This window comes from Trichechus manatus, unplaced genomic scaffold (genome assembly GCF_000243295.1).
Source record: "Trichechus manatus latirostris isolate Lorelei unplaced genomic scaffold, TriManLat1.0 scaffold00014, whole genome shotgun sequence".
In the NCBI taxonomy this organism is placed as follows: Eukaryota; Metazoa; Chordata; class Mammalia; order Sirenia; family Trichechidae; genus Trichechus; species Trichechus manatus.
The window spans coordinates 25,293,040-25,312,252 of NW_004443950.1; the positions used below are offsets into that span (position 1 = coordinate 25,293,040).

Below are 19,213 nucleotides of genomic sequence, written 5' to 3' on the forward strand. Positions count from 1 at the left end.
ACCTCCCCCGTGGACTCACTACTGGGCCACTGCATGGGAAAGAGGACCTGAGGGCTCTCTACCTCCCCCGTGGACTCACCACTGGGCCACTGCATGGGAAAGAGGACCTGAGGACTCTCTACCTCCCCCGTGGACTCACTACTGGACCACTGCATGGGAAAGAGGACCTGAGGACTCTCTACCTCCCCCGTGTACTCACTACTGTCCACACAGAGGACCTGAGGACTCTCTACCTCCCCCGTGTACTCACTACTGGCCACTGCGTGGGAAAGAAGAGGCAGCTCCCCTCCACTTCTGATGAGATGTGGCAATGATGCTGAAAGATGGCTGTCTTCCAACTAAGCCTATAGGGGCCCTTAGGCAGTACGTCACTAAAAATCAAATTATGGGTTTATTCTAACAAAAATATCTTCTGCTGCTTTCACGGTTCTAGTCCTAGAAAGTATTTTCCTAAAGCCATATCCTTTCTTAAAGTGTCAGGTGTATGTAAGTATTCAGTGCCTGGGAAGAAGTCAAATCTATCCTGAGCACTATTCTATAGTGGCCCTTTAAGTCAAGCTCTACACTGTTTTAGTCACATCTGCAACCTACAGTGAGGAGGCATGAAGTGGAGCTCTCACGCAGAATTAGAATTAGCCCCTGTATATAAACCTCTCCTGAAACACTGATTTCACGGATGCATTCATAACAATCACAAATCATTAACAGTTTAGAGAAGAACAAGTATTTCAATCATTTGAATTAATGATAAGCATATAAAAATTTACTGTTTTGAGCTGTGAAATGTGCTTATCACAGGGAGATTTTCAAATTGGACTCTTGTTTTATAAAAATCAATTAAATCCCCTATTTTTACCACACACAAATTTTTTCAGAGGTTAATAAAACTAAGTTTGGAATATGGAGCAAAGTCTATTGCAGCCTTCAACTTAAGTCTTACATTCAGTATAAAGACAGCACTTCAAGGAGACTTTTCACCTGATTATTAGAATTATACTAACAGAGAAATCCCAAGTATATATAGAAAATACTTTAGCTAATGGATATCAGAGAATTTCTCAGGTAAGACTGACCCCAGGGCTTCCAAAATAAAGATAATGTGAGCCAAAAATGCTAGCTGGTAGCCACAACGGAGCCCCAGCGGCACAGTGGCGCAGAACTCGGCTGCTAACTGAAAGGCTGGCAGTAGCCACAATAAAAAGGTACAAAGAAACAGGAGAAATTAATTTCATTACTACATTTATCTAACCTGGTGTGTCTGTGCAGACGAAAGCTAACACTGGAGGTCCACAGCTGCTATCTTCACAAGGTCCTGCTTACCAAGCTGGCCTCTGGGAACTCGGCTTTCCTCCATTCCCTAACTGGTAAGAGTGCTTTGCTGTGCCCAGACCGTCTGTGCAGCTGTCATTTATGCTCAACGTTTACTTTCCTGCTGGGAGTCTGGAGTTCGGGTGTGTGCAAGGCAGAGAGTGTCTCCATGATCATTTCCCAATAAAAACCTTGGCTGCTGAGTCCTTAATGGGCTTCTCTGGGCAGAAAAACTGCACATACTGCTATACTTTTCACTGCTGGAGATGTGGCATGCTCGGTGCGCCCCTCATGGGAGGCAGAGGGAATCAGGAAGCGCTTCTCCAGCCTCTGCCTGTCTTTGCCCTTGACGACCCTGCCCTGTGTCCTTCTGCTGTAACGAACCTTACATTTCAACACGTAAGCAACATAAAACATTATTTATGAGATACTTCACGTTTTTTATTTTGCACTAAGTTTTTGAAACCTGGGATGTATTTTTATGTTTACAGCACATTTCAATTAGGACTGGCCACATTTTAAGTGCTCAATAGCCACACGTGGCTTACGGGCACCATACTGGACACCACAGACACAGATGGCCGGTAATAAACTGAAGAGAAAAAGAAGGCTGAAAGGGCTTTCTCACCAACTACGTCTTTTGTATAAAACACTGATTTGGAGTTACTGGAAACAGTGAAACAGCCTTTGTGTAGATGATTATTATTTTTCAATTCTGAAAAGTTCTCAAATTAAAAAGTTCCAGAAACAAGCTCAGGTTGACAACAGCAGCAGCACGATTTACTCACGGCAAATACCACGGCTGAGCTTTCGACATCTCTGACTGCCTGAGGAACTCACTATGCCCAAAACAACTCAACACTTTCCCTCTCTGTGTGATTTTCATTTCTCAAATTGGTCAGACGCAAGACTACAGGTATTGCTGACTCATTCCTCCCTACCCTTCATTGTGATTAGTCACAATCTTGTTGATTCCATCTCTTCCTTCTCCTCACTGGCAATACTCTGATTCAGACCTTCCTGTCTAACTAAGCAGCCTCCCAACTGGCCTGTCTCATCTCAAGGACAGCTCTCACTAGGTCATTTTGTTGAACAAACAAAGTCTATCAACTAAAGTCCTGCGTATTCTGGCTTTAATCTACCTTTCTGGGCTCATTTCTTTCTGCTCCCTATACCACTCCTTGTGGCTCAAATTTGCTCTAGACCTATGCCTTTGTCCATGCTATTGCTTCTGTTTGGAATGATAACCTCAAATTAACACTTCTACCTTCTAAAACTACCTACCCTCAAGGATCAACTCAAAGGTCCCACCCTCCAGGACCACTTGCTCCAAACTGATACTATTTGCCAGAAGTAACTTGGATAGTTAACAGGAGAGCACTTCAAGTCTCGAATGGTCTTTACCGCAGTCAAGCCTCTAATGGTGGCATTTGCGTATCTGTCACCTAACCTAAGTGACCTTCAGCCCTTTAGGGCAAGGACAGTTTCATCTGTTTTTGTATCTTCATAGTGTCAGACACAGCACCTTGCACGATAAACATTAAATAAACGCACGAAAGGTGGGCAGGAAGGCTGGTTGGCCGAACTGACTTTAAAATCGTAAACAGAAGAGTTTAGCTATAAAACAGCCTGTGGGGTCATACAGTTATAATTTCAGCACACAATCCATGGAATAATAATAGAGTCTCTTGAAATATCAGTGAAGGAAAAAACTATTACTCCCCAAATTTCTCAAGAAAAACATCTGACAATAAAATAGCTCAGTGTTGACACGTTTGTATTTACAAACTCTGACTCTGTACAAATCATACAGCTTGCCATCATACCATCTCCATGGTAAAATATTTGTTCTCTCATGACAACAGATAAGACGTACCACTCAGTTTTAGAATATATGTGATAAGAACATTCACATAATCAGCTATATCCAGGCAGTAATTTTCTTCATATAGGAGATAAAGCTGAGTAAAGGGCCAGTCAGAGAGGCTAATCAACCTTGTCCAAATGTAGATTAAAGTTAAAGGTCATTCAAAACCAAGTCAAAAACAGTGGTAATTTTTGAAAGCAGTCTCCTGTCAAAGCTAACATAATATGATCTGTATTTATGACAAGCACAATACACAAAACACATACTGGGAGGTACTGACAGGTCATTTGGGCTTTTAGGAGAGAGAAAAGCAAAAGACAGACAGCGGAACCGATTTTTCCTTGCCTAATTATTGCGAGTCTGAGGGAAGAATCCTAACATCTGTCCTCAAAGTTTCTCTACTTTTAAGCTGAGTCAGTGTCTGTATATGAGGTGTACGACAGTCTTTAATATGAAAACGTTCCCACGTGCTCACAAAATAGTAAAGACGACTCTTAATAAAGGAAAAAAAAAATTCACTACAAAACACACAACCCTTCTGGAGGGGTATCTGGCAATAGCTAACTAAACTATGTACGCATTTACTTTTTGACCCAGCAATCCCGCTTCTGGGAATCTACCCTGAGGATATACGATGCAATGTGGGACCCTAGACTGGATCCTGGAGCAGAAAAAGGACATTTGTGGAAAAAAGTGGTTACATTTAAATAAGGTCTATAGATTAGTTAATAGAATTGTATCAATGGAACGGCATAGGGGAACTCTGCACTATTTTTACAAGTTTACATATGTCTGAAATTATTTCCAAATAAAGTTAAAAAAAGAAAAAAACAGGGCACAGTCGGCCTATCTAAATGTCTGATGACCATTGTTCTGTGGACCCCTACATTATACAGCAAGCTGAATTAATACTACTGTGTCATGGATTGAGTTGTGTCCCCTCAAAATATCTGTCAACTTGGCTGGGTCACGATTCCCAGTATCGTATGACTGTGTAATCTGATGTGATTCCCTTATGTGTTGTGAACTCTATCACTATAAGGTTATATGTGATCTCCTTATGTGTTGTAAATTCTATCACTGTGATGAGGTTATACCAATGAGGTTGACAAGATTAGACAGTGTCTTAATGCAATCTCTTTTGAGATATAAAAGAGAGAAGCGAGCAGAGACACATGGGAACCTCACACCACCAAGAAAGCAGTGCCGGGAGCAGAGTGTGTCTTTTGGACCTGAGGTTCCTGCGCTGAGATGCTCCCAGACCAAGGAAAGACTGATGTATCACAAGGACCTTTCTCCAGAGCTGACAGAAAGACAAAGCCTTCTCCTGGAGCTGATGCCCTGAATTCGGACTTGAAGCCTACTGGACTATGAGAGAATAAACTTCTCTTTGTTAAAGCCATCCACTCATGGTATTTCTGTTGGAGCAGCACTAGATGACTAAGACATACTGCAATTATCTTTAATGTAGAAAATCTTGAGGAGAAGCATTTTACACCTTTGTAATACGTTAGTGCTGCAATTAATGTGTTAACGTGCTTTCTCTCACCCACGAAGATCAATTCCTTGAGAACAGGGACCAAGTCTTAGTTACTTCTTTATTGTCTGTGATGACCACAGCTTTTGGGAAAAGTAAGTGCTCGGGAAGTGTATCCTGAGTGAATGAAAATCACGTAACACGTCGCAGAGCTACGGAAACTATCTACTTACGTTCCACAAAGGACGTAAAGAGCATTCTAAACCTGCTCAGCCGGCTGCCTTCATCTGCCCACATCCGGATTACTCCAACGCCTGTTTCAAGCATTACATCGTTGGCCACGGTGCTGCAAAACTTGGCTTTCAGATTTTCAATAGAACTGCTTCCGTCATAGACTGCAATGAAGTTTCTTTTGCACTCATTTGAGTGCTCCATTTGATACTCCAGGAACCTCAGATAAATCTGGAACATTAAAACAACAACAGTTTTTAAAAATAAAGACTGCTTTGAATTTTTCCATTTCTCTTATCCAGTCAACACGGCAGACTTAGGTGAGTTATGACAGCTGACAGAGAAACGTTTAACAGATAAAGGCTGAACACTAAATGCCTAAGTAACGTCTAAAATGAATGGTCCATTTCTCTGGTTGTCTTAATAGTGGAACCAAGCATTAAGGAATGTAAAGTTTGTGTTTTGTGTCTAAAAACAAGAAACTTTTTGCTCCATGAGGAATACCTGTCTTAAACATTTTCCTCATTATAAAAGCAATCTCACGGTACTGACAAATTGGGAAAATAAAAGAATCATAATTCTATTACTTTAACAATCATCGGGAGTTTTTGGTAAGTTTCAGATTTTGTTCACCTTTTTTTAAACCTAAGTTTAATCGTAAGATACAAAAAATACATACGTTCTGCTTTTCCTATAACCCATCAAAAATGATTTCATCTTATCCAGACTCTTCAGTCATTCACATGATGTCCAATCGTTTATTTACCCAATATTCCTACCGTTGCACATTTAAGTTGTTTCTTCACCCCACAGGTAAAAAATTCAACATCTTCAGACAGAAAGATCTGAACTGTAGCATCGAAATAAACACTCTCAGTATTGTTAGTGTTTCACACCCTGTCTTTACATTTCACGGGCAGCCTGCTACCTGGCACGCACGAAGTTAGTTCTTCAACTACATGTGGCCCATTCCTGTTTGAAGATTTCCTCCTTGTTTTCTTTAGATTGTAGGCTTGGAAAGACTGTGAGCATGAATCTTTAAAAGAATCCAATGAAGCAGGTATTGTTCTTCTTTATAGGTGGGGAGGGTGGTGGCGCAACGGTTAAGTGTTCGGCTGCTAACTGAGAGGTTGGTGGTTCAAATTCACCCAGTGGCTCCACAGGAGAAAGCCCTGGCGATCTGGTTCTAGAAAGATAACAGTCTAAGAAAACCCTATGGCGCAGTTCTACTCCGTCCATGGGGTCGCTGTGAGTCGAAACTTGACTCGACGTCACCTAACCGCATATACACAGAAGCACTACTGAGAGAGACATTAAGGAACTTGCCCAGGGTCAGGATTTGAAACCACGTTGGTCTGATTACAGTGTCTGTTCTTCCTTTTGGCCCTAACTGCTCATGTGACTCTACAATTGAAATAAAACTTTGGTGAGTGAAGAATAAAGATTTCCTTTGAAACCAATACCATTTATAATAGCCCCTAAAGAGATAAAATACTTCGCAATAAATCTAACCAGGGACGTAAAGGACTTAAACAAAGAAAACTACAAAACACTACTGTAAGAAACCAAAAGAGACCCACATAAATGGAAAAACATACCAGGCTCACAGACAGGAACACTCAACATTGTGAAAATGTCAATCCTACCCAAAGTGATCTATGGATATAATGCAATCCTGATCCAAATACCAACAGCATTCTTGAACGAGATAGAAAAACTAATCCTCAACTTAATACTGAAAGGAAAGAGGCCCTGGATGAGCAAAGCACTATTGAAGAAAAAGAACAAAGTAGGAGGCCTCACACTACCTGATCTCAGAACCTACTATACAGCCATCGTAGTCAAAATAGCCTGGCACTGGTACAATGACAGAGACAAATGAAACAGAACTGAGAACCCAGATGTAAATCCATCCACCTACAGTCACCTGATCTTCAACAAAGGCCCAAAGTTCATTAAATGGAGAAAAGACAGTCTTTCTAACAAATGGTGCTGGCAAAACTGGTTGTCCATCTGTAAAAAAATGAAAGAGAACCCATACCTCACACCATACACAAAAACTAACTCAAAATGGATCAAAGACCTAAATATAAAACCTAAAACAATAAAGATCGTGGAAGAAAAAAATAAGGACAATGCTAGGAGCCCTAATACGTAGCATGAATACAATATAAACCATAACTAGCAACGCACAAACACCAGAAGATAAACTAGACAAATGCGGGCTCCTGAAAAGGAAACACTTATGCTCATGAAAAGCCTGTGCCAAAAGAGTAAAACCAGAACCTACAGACAGGGAAAAAAGTTCTGCTTATGACATATCTGAAGGTCTAATCTCTAAAATCTAGAGAACACTTCAACACCTCAACAACAAAAAGACAAATAATTCAATTAAAAAATTGGCAAAGGATGTGAACAGACATTTCACCAAAGATGATATTCAGGCTGCTAACAGACACGTGAGGAATCCATTAGCCATAAGAAAAATGCAGAGCAACACTACAATGCGATACCATCTCACCCCGACATTACCGGTGCCAATTAAAGAAGAAAACAAAAACAGAAAATAATAAATGTCGGAGAGGTTGCGGGGAGACTGGAAGTCTTATGCAGTGGGAATGTAAAATGGTACAACCACTATGGAAAATGGTATAGCGACTCCTTAAAAAGCTAGAAATACCACACGATTTATAATCCCACTCCTACAAATATACCCTAGAGAAGAGCCATCACAGGAACTGCAATGCACATCCATGTTCACTGCAACATTGTTCACAACAGCAAAAAGATGGACACAACCCAAGCGTCCACCAACAGATGAATGGACAAACATATTATGGTACGTACACACACCATAACACTGCGCAACAGTTAATAACAATGACTTTGAGAAATATCTCACAATATAGATAATCTGGAAGGCATTACGCTGAGTGAAGTAAGTCAACCATAAAAGGACAAATATTGTGTGAGGTCATTTTACGCTACCCCTGCTTTAACAGAGGTTTTTGTCATTTCTTGGAGCCCTGGTGGTGCAGTGGTCAAGCGCTTGGCTGCTAACCAAAAGGTCAGCAGTTCGAATCTACCGGCTGCTCCTTGGAAACCCTACAGTTTCTACTCTGTCCTATAGGGTTGCTATGAGTCAGAATCGACTCATCGGCAATGAGTTTGGTTTGGTTTTTTTGGTATTGCCGAAAAGGTTTATTATATTTACCCCATTGTTTACCATTTGCTTCCCTTCGTTCGTACAGTTCCGAGCTTCATTTCTCTTTTACCGAAAGAACTTCTATCATTTCTTTTATTGCAGACTTGGAGGTGAAAAATTCTCTCAGTTCATTGGGGTATGTCTTTATTTTGTCCTCATTCCTGAAAGTATATTTTTGCGAGACATATAATTCTGGGTTCAACTTTTTTCTTTTTGAGCATTTTAAATATTTTGATCTACTGTCTTTTGGCTTCTGATGAAAAATCCAGTCATTCCAACCACTGTTCTCTTATAAAAAACGTTATCATTTTTCTCTGGCTGGTCTCAAAACTTTTTCTTTATCTGTGGTTTCAAGCAGTTTAATTTCTATGTGTCCAGGCCTGGTTTTATGTTTGTTTCTTTTTGTTCATCCTGTTTGGTGTTCACTGAGCTTCTTGAATTTGTAAATTTATGTCTTTCAGCAATTTTGGGATTTTTTAGCATTTATTTCTTCTAATATTTTTCCTGTATGAGCTTCTTTTTCCTCTCCTTCTGGGACTTTAATGACACAAAGGTTAGGCCTTTTGAAATAGTTCCACAGGCCCCTGACGCTCTGTTAATTTGTTTTCTATGTTTTTTCTCCCTGTATTTCAGATTAGATATTTTCTGTTAATTCATCTTGAAGATCAAAGATTACAGCCTTCAGCATGGATTACACCTTAACATAAAAAAAAACAAAAATCCTCACAATTGGACCAATAAGTAACATTATGATAAACGGAGAAAAAGATTGACGTTGTCAAGGATTTCATTTTACTTGGATCCACAATCAATGCCCATGGAAGCAGCAGTCAAGAAATCAAATGAGATACTGCACTGGGTAAACCTGCGGTAAAAGACCTCTTTAAAGTGTTAAAAAGCAAAGATATCACCTTGAGGACTAAAGTGTGCCCAACCCAAGCCATGGTATTTTCAATCTCCTCATATGCAGGCGAAAGCTGGACAACAAAGGAAGACCAAAGAATAATTGAAGCCTTTGAATTATGGTGTTGAAGAATATTGAATTTACCATGGACTGCCAGAAGAACGAACAAATCTGTCTTGGAAGAAGTACAGACAGAACACTCCTTAGAAGCAAGGATAGCAAGACTACATCTCACATACTTTGTGCATGTTATCAGGAGGGACCAGTCCCTGGAGAAGGACATTGTCTTAGGCCGGGTTCTCTAAAGAAGCAAAACCAGTGAAGCATATATTGGTGTATATATATATATAGAGAGAGAGAAAGAGGTTTATATCAAGGAAATAGCTCACGCAGTTGTACAGCATGGAAAGTCCTAAGTCCATGGGTCAGGCATCAGGCTGGATGCTTCTTTGACTCACGCAGCTGCAAGGGCTGACGAACCCAAGACTGGCAGGTAAGATGGCAGGCTGCTGGCTCAATTCCCAAGAACTGGAGGACAGATGATGATGAGCTGGATGCAGGATCCAGAGATAGCAAAAGCCAGCAAGCTTTGCCAGAAAGTCCACATATACTGGATGCAGACCACACCCCAAACGAAACCTCCTTTCCACTGACTGGCTGCCACAGCAGATCTCATCATGGCAGTGACTGCGTTCATTACATAGCTGCCAAACCACTGAGAATCGCGGCCCAGCCAAGTTGAAACACAGTCTTAACCATTAACCATCAGGACATCATGCTTGGTAAAGTAGAGGGTCAGTGAAAAAGAGGAAGATCCTCAGAGACGGACTGACATTGTGGCTGCAACAACAGGCTCAAACACAGCAACGACTGTGAGGATGTTGCTGGAGCAGGCAGTGTTTTGTTCTGTGGCCACGGGGTTGCTAAGAGTTGGAATCTACTCGACTGCACCCAACAACAACATGGAGCAAGGTTGTAATAGTTGCTTTAAAGTCTCTGACAATTCCAGCGTCTGGGTCCTGTTAAGGTTGGCATCTGTTGTCTTTGCCATTCAGAACTAATCAGACTTTCCCGACTGCATGAAAGTAACTTTTAACTATCCTAGACATTCTGAATATAACGACTCGGGATCCTGTTAAAAAAAAAAACCCTGGAGAACGCTGATTTTTGTTTGGTTTCAGCACGTATCTACTCAGTTACATCCAGGCCGCAATTCTGTCTCACTCTGTGTGGGTGGTGGCTCCCTCAGAAGTTCCGTTCTCAAAGCCTTTGTTACGCTGTTTAGGTTTGCCTCCGTCATCAATCACTCAAGTATTGGTATCACTTATATTGTAATTTGGTTCTCAACACCTCTGCCATATTTCTTTGGTTGTGTTCCACGCACATGCAAATCAGGGATTAAGTTCATTCACCTCTGGTCAGAAAAACAAGCTCTCCCCAAGGTTTTAACCGCCTATCCTCTTTCAAGTTCTGAGTAACTTTTAGGGTGTTGAGAAAGAGAAAAATAATGGGATCTGCCCGATACTCTCCAGACAACATCATCTCTTTTTCCCAGTTCCTCTGGCTAAGGAGATGGGGTTTCTCCTGGGGTTTTAGTTGCTCCTGCAGCTGGTCTCATACTGGTGCTGGCCTTGGGCAGAGCCAGGAGAAAAGAGAAAAAACAAAGCAAACAAAGACAGGGCCCTGCCCCACTCTTCAGTTTTCACAGGCTGCTTTTCCTTATAGCCTTTTCTCCCAGAGTGTCGACTGTGCCTCGTGTGCAGCTCCATGAGTCAGCTCACCCTCAGTTCCAAGCCAGGAGGTGAAGGAAGGGGAAAAACTGAATCTTGCCCCGTTTATGGGTCACCATTCAAGTTTTAACTTCCCTCCCCAACCCATCTGGCTAATGGTTAGTTTTCAGAATCCTCAGGTACTTGCTTTTTCTGTTTTGTCGATAGGTTTTAGTCGTTACCTGTAGGAAAAATAGACTATAGTGGGCTTAGTCCATCTTGGCTGGTTCTGGAAGTCAAGACGTTTATTTTAATGTAGTAAAACTGATGAATTTTTATCTCTATGAATTTTGTACTTTGCATTTTCTGTTTATTTTTAGTAGACATGTCCTATTAACTAGTCTCCTATATTTTATTCTACAAGTTTTAGTTTTGCTTTAACATTAAGAACTGATAATTATGCCAGGTCTAAGACAGAGATCTAATACTGACAGTTAATTATTACAGTGCCGATCATCAACAGCCTCTCCTCCTGATCTGGAATACTAGGTGTGTTATGCACCAGATTTCTATTCAAGTGTAGTTCTGCACTAGGGTACTTTATTCAGATTTATTAGTTCTGCATATCCCAGTGACAATTTCATACTGTCCAATCACCACAACTTTATCTTAAAGATTATGTTTCTCTACTCTGTTTTTATTCAAAATTGTCATGGTTCTTTTTGACCCTTTTTGTTCTGCTACGTGAATTTTAGAATTAGCTAGTCAAGTTCCACAGAAAGCCTTACTAGGATTAGGTTAAAATTATTTTCATTGACTGATTAATTTGGAAACAATGTTTTTTGTGATACTGAATCTTTCTATCCATGAAAATGATGTCTCTCCACTTTTTTTTTTTTTTTTGTCTTTCAATATAATTTTATAATTTGCTCCCTAAATGTTCTACACATCCTTTTATATTTACTCTTAGGTACCTTATGATTTGTCCTTATTGTAAATGATGTTTCCAAAAAGTGCTATTTTCTAAATGCTTCTTGCTGGAGTACATAAAAGGAATTGATTTTTATAATTAACTTTTCTTTCTTCTCTCATCCTGTTGGATTGAACAGAATTTCTGAATAACAATGAATAAAATACTGAAGGTAGACATTATTGTCTTACTTCTGAGTTTAAAGGAAGTGTCTCTAAGGTTTCACTACTAATTATGGTGCTTATTATAGGGTTTTAATAGATACTCTTCTTCATGCTGAAAAAGTGACCTTCTATGTTGGAGTTACTGAGGTTTTTTTTTTTTTTTTTTTTTTTAAAATAGGTTTTAAGTTCTGTTGAATATTTTTTCTGGATACACTGAGATATACGGACTTTCTCCTTTAATCTGTTAATCTGGTAAACAACAGTATGAGAGTTTCTAATATTAAACTATTCAAGAATTTCTGAAATAAAATTCATTTGGGTCATGAGTTCTAAAAAACATCTAAGGTTTACTTTGTTATTGCTTAGTTTTTAACTTTGCATTTTATAAGCACTGACCATACCACCAACTGCTATCAGGTCCTTTCTGACTCAGAGACCCAACCGTGTTCCACAGAACTTCCAGTGGCTGATTTTTCAGACGTAGATCACCAGGTTCTCTTTTGAGTTATAAACACTACTTACTGGCTTACAGTTTTCCCCTCTCATCCAATCCTTACTTGGTTTTGATAGAACGGGTTGGGGAATGTTCTCTTTTCTTCAGTTTTCTGAAACAGTTTATGTTAACACGTTCCTTGAGTGTTTGGTAAAACCTAGTCTGACCAGTTTTTCTGTTACCATATTTTAACTACTAAATCAATTTAACTGAGTAAAGGTTTATTCAGGTTTTCTATTTCTTTTAGTTAATTTTGGTAAATTATATACGTATATAAAATTATATATAAACATATTCATGGAGATCTGGTGTCACAGTGGTTAAGACTCAGACTGCTAACCAAAAGATTGGCAGTTCGAATCCACCAGTCACTCCTTCCAAACCCTATACGGCAGCTCTACTCTGTCCTGTAGGATTGCTATGAGCTGGAATCGACTTGACGGTAACGGGTTTGGTTTGGTTTTTATATAATATACCATCAATATTTTTACTCCTCTGATTTAAAGTTATCACTCTTCATTTCTAGTTCATAAGAATTACCCTATGTTTTTAAAAGGTTCTTTCTTGTATTTTACCTAGCATTTCCAGGAGTTTGTTTGCTTGGCTGCTAACCAAAGGGTTGGTGGTTCATGGCCACCTGGAGGTGCCTCAGAAGAAAGGCCTAGCGATCTACTTCCCAAAAATCAGCCATTAAAAGCCCCATGGAGCGCAGATATACTCCAACACGCATGAGATAACCATGAGTCGGAATCTACCACTGGTATGGTATAATCCATCATATCACCCTAAACGTGAATCTGATTTTAATGATTTGTTAAAGGTATGTTCCCCTCACCCTTATGTTCTCTTATCTCTCTATATACATACACAAAAGCAGAAAGTAAAAGTAGTTAGTGATCATTTTCAATCTGACAGATTAACTTAAAAAACATTCTTCTCTGTAGTATTTTCTCATAAAAGCGCTACATAATCAGCACAAAACACGGTAAGAACCCAGAACTAAGATTCAACGTATCTGTGTTTGGTTTTGACAATGTTATCCAGCTCTGTGACTCTGGCAACACATTTTAACCTCTCTGGTGGCCTGTTTTTCTTCTCCATAAAAAGGTTTTATGGATCTATGATCATACTGATCAAAAACTGCACTCACAAATTAGGAATCTACAGATTAAAACAACCTTAATACACGTGCTATATTCCAGAAAGTTATATATTACACCGTTTAACAATGCTGGAACCTCAGTAGATACTTAATAAACTAAAATAAAATCTGAGTCATAATATCAGTTCATATAATCGATAAATATTTGCATTAACCAAAATAACACACTACACAAATCATGTCTTATTACATTCTTCTCTGAAATTACTCAATACATCAACAATACCTTAGCTTTCGGAGTAGCTTTAATTGTCCATATGCAATCAACAGCTTGGCCAGGCTTTGTTTTTTCTTCTTGTTCTACCTGACTAGAACGCACTATTCCATCAGCTCCTGAGAGCTCAAACTGGCAATCTACAAAGAACAAATGAATGACATTCAAAGGAAAGTAAGATTAACCAAAAACACCGTGAGAAAAAAGAGGTGATATACTAAACCTGGGATGGGGTTTAAAATACCTCCTAGGTAAGTAAAGTCTGGATCTGCAACAGAAAAAAGAAGACAATCATCGGCACCGAGAATTCTAAGTTACTTCAAGGCTCAACGTCTTAAGTTCTGCCTAAGGCTTCAATGAAGAACAAGGCAAAAGAAAGCAGCTCTCACTGACGGAAAGCACGGACTTGCTGAGCATATTCAGGCTACGCGTTTGTAGGATCAGTGTTTACGTAACAGCTACGATTCTGTCATTAGTAATTTATTTGTGCTGCCTGAAAGCGCCTATCAACTGTCCAAAGCAGGAGCAGGTGCTCTACCCCAGTGAGCTCTTGCTGTTTTTCAGTGTCAAGGAAATGAAAGACGAATAGGTTATTCACTCACAGGATGTTCTGCCTGTGAAGTAGTTCAGAGACGTTTGAGAGCCAAAAGTTTATATAAAAATGGCTGATCTGATTAAACTGGTCAGATATTTGATTTTTATTAACTGAAATAATCGATATCTTGGTGTCATAAAGACACAAAATCTTTTGCGTGAATCAGATCTTTGAAAATAAGTTTCAAGTAGTTGGAGGAAAAAACACAAACTGGACTTCCGAAACAATCCTCTAAGTTATTTCAATAATGTTTTTAAGTATTAAAAAGCATACTCTGGGAACTTTTCAATGCTCATGAGACTAACATCCAGAAAATAAAAAAACCCCACGGCCGTCGAGTCAAATCCGACTCACAGCAACCCTACAGGACAGAGCAGAACTGCCCCATAAGGTTTCCAAGGAGCGACTAGTGGATTCGAACGGCCCATCTTTTGGTTAGCAGCCTCAGCTTTTAACCACTGTGCCACAAGGGCTCCGTAATGTCCAGAGGATGATGTAATATCCCATTTTACAGATAAGAAAACTGAGTCAGAGAAAGATTAAGTGGTTTTCTCGTACCAGCGGCACCGCCAAGATCAGACTCCTATTCTCTACACATCTGTCCTTTGGAACTTCTCCCACTCTACTGCGGGGGTGCCTTTATGTGGGTCAGGATCCCAAAACTTTACCACGATAATTAAAAACAAACCAACATTTCAAAAAATTATGCAATGTGTACTTTGTCTAAGTCAAAAATATGACTATATCCGATCTTATTTAAAGTCATGCATACAAAGTAAGTTGTCTAGGTGTTGGTAAATCTGGAAGAAATCTATTAACAATGGTGAGAAATCAGCATTTTTATATGAAATTCTCTAAGCTACTGGCGGTATTTGTTGAGACAGAGACTCTTAATGGATTCTTACTTCCTGGAAGTAACTGGGATATAATTCCAGTAACTTCAATGCAATAATGACATAGATAGATAGCTGCCGTCTAATGATAATATCCCAAAATTCTTGCCTAGATATGAGGAAATTCTGGTTTTTCTCCCAATGCTGTTTTAAGATTTAAATTTCTCTGCAAAAGAGCTGAAGTGTCTATTAGTTGTCCCCTTTTACAAAGGTTGAGTTTATTAAGTTAAAAAAGAACAGTCTCTGAGACTTTCTGTAAATTAAGCTAACATTCAAAAGACAAATCTCATCTTTGGAAAATACTATCTTTTTGCCACTGAAGCAACACTGAAAAATTCCCATAAGTAAAAAGACCAGACTTAATGGTTTGATTGAGACTGGAGGGAACCTGGAAGACATGGCCGCCGGGCTCTCTGTTAGCCCAAAACTAAAATCATTCCCGAGGTCAACTCTTCAGACAAAGACTGGACTATGGGACATAAAATGATACTTGTGAAGAGTGTGCTTCTTAGCTCAAGTAGATACATGAGACTAAATGGGCAGCTTCCGACTGGAGGTGAGACAAGAAGGCAGAGAGGGTCAGGGGCTGGTTGAATGGACACAGGAAATCCGGGGTGGAAAGGAGGAGTGTGCTGTCACAGTACAAGGAGCCCAACTAGGGTCACATAACAGTGTGTGCATAAAATTTTGTATGAGAGACTAACTTGAATTGTAAACTTTCACTTAAAGCACAACAATAAAAAAAAAAAATTCCCATAATATGTCTGCTGACAGGGGAAGAGTTTTTTCCTATGTTGTTCAGGCATTAAAAGCAGATTAATAAAGTTGTACATATAATGTGATCCTAGTTTTGTAAAACAAACAAAATACATACAGAAAAACATCTGAAGGGATACACACCAAAATGTTAAAACTGATTTTGTGTATACATGGGTGGGACTGTGGATAATTCATTTTTTCATTTTGATGTGTCTGAATTATTTAAAAATTAAATTTCTTGTGTCAAAAAACAAATAAAAGTGAAAAGATCTTGTAATTGTTATACAAAGTTATTTTTCATCCTGTTTCATTTTGTAAGCTCTTTAAGGACAGGAAAAGTAACTTGTACATCTCTGGGCTTCCCGTTTAGGGGTATGTCTACATTCTTACACCAGACAGGGCTTCACAGCTGCAAAGTGCTTTCTCATATCCCAGGGTAAGTAAGACAGATAAAAAGGGCTGAATGGTGGCCCCCCAAAAGATATGTCCATGTCCTAATCCCTGGAACCTGTGAATATTTCCTTACATGGTGGAGTCAATATTACCCTACATGGTAGATGGTATATTACCTTACAAGGTAGAGTCAATATTACTCCACATGGAGTCAATATTACAAGGTAGAGTGAATCTTACAAGGTAGAGGGAATCTTCCCCTACATGGTAGAGTAAGTATTACTTTACATGGTAGAGTGAACATTACTTCACATGGCAACAAACATGGCTAACTGAGAATTCTGAGATGAGAGGACCGAGACACAGAGAAGCTGATGTGACCATGAAGGCAGAGTCGGAGGGATGCAGCCACAGGCCCAGGAATGTGGGGCAGCTACCAGAAGCTGGACAGGGAAGCAGATCCTCCTCCAGAGTCCCTGGAAGGAGTACGGTCCTGCCTGAACTTGGATGTCTGGCCTCCAGAACTGTGAGAGAATAAATCTGATGTTTTAAGCCCCCCAGTTTGTGGTTATTTGTTGCTGCAGCCTCAGGAAACCAATGGGTAGGGATTCCCTGTGTCTCACGGCCATTAGGTGGCAGAGACAGGATTAAAAAAAAAAAAAAACAGACTTTTTGATTCCAAGTGCAGACCAGTATTCTTTCTATTGCTCAATGTTTTCTAGAGATTCTTTCTTCAAATGAGTAGTTAATTCAAGCAATCCAATCAGAAAAATCTGTCAAAATCATTTTTGATGGGGATTATGAAAACAAGATGATTTGCTGGTTTAAAAATGTTATCTCGATGTTTTTGGCTTTGTGTGTATGCCTTGAAACAAAGAAATCTAAGTGAAAAATGTTAATACATCTTTGATATGTTTCAAAGTTCAAGTGTTATGGTCCTATTTCTGATTTTTGTTAAGTTTTTTGCTTGTTCATGGACTGCTTCCCTTTGACCTTGCTGACTTCTCCAAAGCCTTGACTTGATCAACCTGACCAAATTCTGTTCTCCAACCTTAAGATTCTAAATCCTCGTGTGAGATACCTAACCAACTGAAAAGATAATTTATTCTTCACCTGGAATAAATGAGTATTTTGCTCGAAATCCCAGTCCTTCCAGTTCCTCATCAGAACTAAACTTAATCCACATGAATCTGCCCGTTGATCTAATTAATGGGGGGCTCTTCATGCCACAGTAACGATCTATCAGTGGAGAGAAACCGAAAGGCCCATCTCGAACTTCCAAGTGATCAAACCGACATTCAAACGATGGTTCTATATAATAATGTTCATCAAAGGTCAACTCTATTCTTTGCCGTGGAGCAGCTAGAAAATAGAACAAGCAAATTAGGACAACACAAACAAGAAGGAATATAAATGCACTGGTACAAGTGACACAAGCAAAAAAACTGGTCTTTTACTGCTGCAGAGACAAGAATAATACTTGGCATTAATTGTTACGTAGCAAAGCCATAATAAATGTTACACTTTACATTAATGGTAATGCTATCCTTCATAAAACCACAGCAATCTTTCCCTCTGGCATCTGTTACACCCAGTAAGGGATGCCAGTAAGTTTAAGAAAGCTTCTTATGAGGGAAATTTCTCATACACAATGATGTACCTGGTTGAATTAAACTCATAGGAGATTCAAACTATTCTTAGGAGATTCAAAATTCCTATAAAATTTCAAGTATTATTTTGTTTAATGGTCCAATATTCAGGAATATTTGTAATTATTAGAGTCTAATTCAAACCTATGTTTAAATTTTATTCAGATTGGCTTAATTACAGCATTTAACCAATATACTAAATTTTACAATAAAGTAAAACTTCATTCAATAAAGACAGAAATCTGTCAAAATACCTTCCAAAATGTAGATACATTCCTTGTTTGGTGGATATGAGTCAGGATAATTTGGGGAAGCAAAATGACCTCCATTGCTGGTTCGAACCCAAATGCCACACTGTGTTGCAGGAATGTGTTTGATTCCAATGTTTTGTCCATCTTAGGAAAAAAACAGCATTTAAAACATTAATGACAGCCAAAGAGAATAGCATTTTTCCCTTTTCTCATCAACTTCCACAATTGTCCACTCTATATTACAGAGATATTTTTATAGGAACCTCTGCCGTATTTAGCACAACAAATTCAATATAGTAGAAGTGAAAGAAAGACAATATTTATGTTGGGCTGGCTTGAAGACTTGCAACTAGAGACAAATTTGCCATGTAAGAGAACGGGCAAGTAAAATGCTTAGATTTTACAATAGCAAAACCATGTGTGAAAATCTAGTAAGTCAATATTCAGTTCTAACATAAAAATAGAAGAATCCCACAATGAACAAGTGCCTCCTTTGCCATGAGATCAGAAGAACTGGATGGTGCTCAGCTACCATTACTGAACATTTGGATCAAAGATTCTACAGAACAATCCTAATCAAAAGGGGGAAGATGTAGAACAGAATTCCAAATTCTCATGGAATCCAGACTTTCTGGAGCCAAGGGGGCTGGATGAACCCCTGACACTATTGCTCTGAGATAATCTTTAAAACTTAAACCAAATATACCTCCTGAAGTCTTCTTAAAACCAAACAGTGGTTTAGCTTGACTAGTAAAAAATGTCTGCCTTGAGTATTATGCTCTTTTAAGATCTACATGGGATCAAAGTGACAACAGTAACTTGAAAGATTAGATAGGAACCTCAGAAGGCAGTGAGTTTATTACTGGGGGAGGAACAACTCAGAAAAGGAGAGTGAGAATGGTTGCACAACCCGAAGAATGTAATCAATGTCGCTGAATACTACATGTAGAACTGTTAAACTGGTTGAAG

At 39.2% G+C, this 19,213-nt stretch overlaps 1 protein-coding gene across 1 annotated transcript in view; it reads right to left on the bottom strand.

The window, feature by feature from the left end:
• The window catches only part of NETO2 (neuropilin and tolloid like 2), a 28,607-nt gene extending 10,851 nt beyond the window's left edge, over positions 1-17,756 (bottom strand). The window contains exons 1-4 of the mRNA XM_023726964.1: positions 17,458-17,756; positions 13,928-13,972; positions 13,717-13,844; positions 4,886-5,114 (exon numbers count right to left, since the gene is read on the bottom strand). Of these exons, the coding sequence (XP_023582732.1) occupies positions 4,886-5,114; positions 13,717-13,844; positions 13,928-13,972; positions 17,458-17,569 (514 nt within the window). The 5' untranslated portion in view covers positions 17,570-17,756. The remainder of the gene's footprint in view (positions 1-4,885; positions 5,115-13,716; positions 13,845-13,927; positions 13,973-17,457) is intronic.
• Between the last annotated feature and the right edge of the window lie 1,457 nt (positions 17,757-19,213).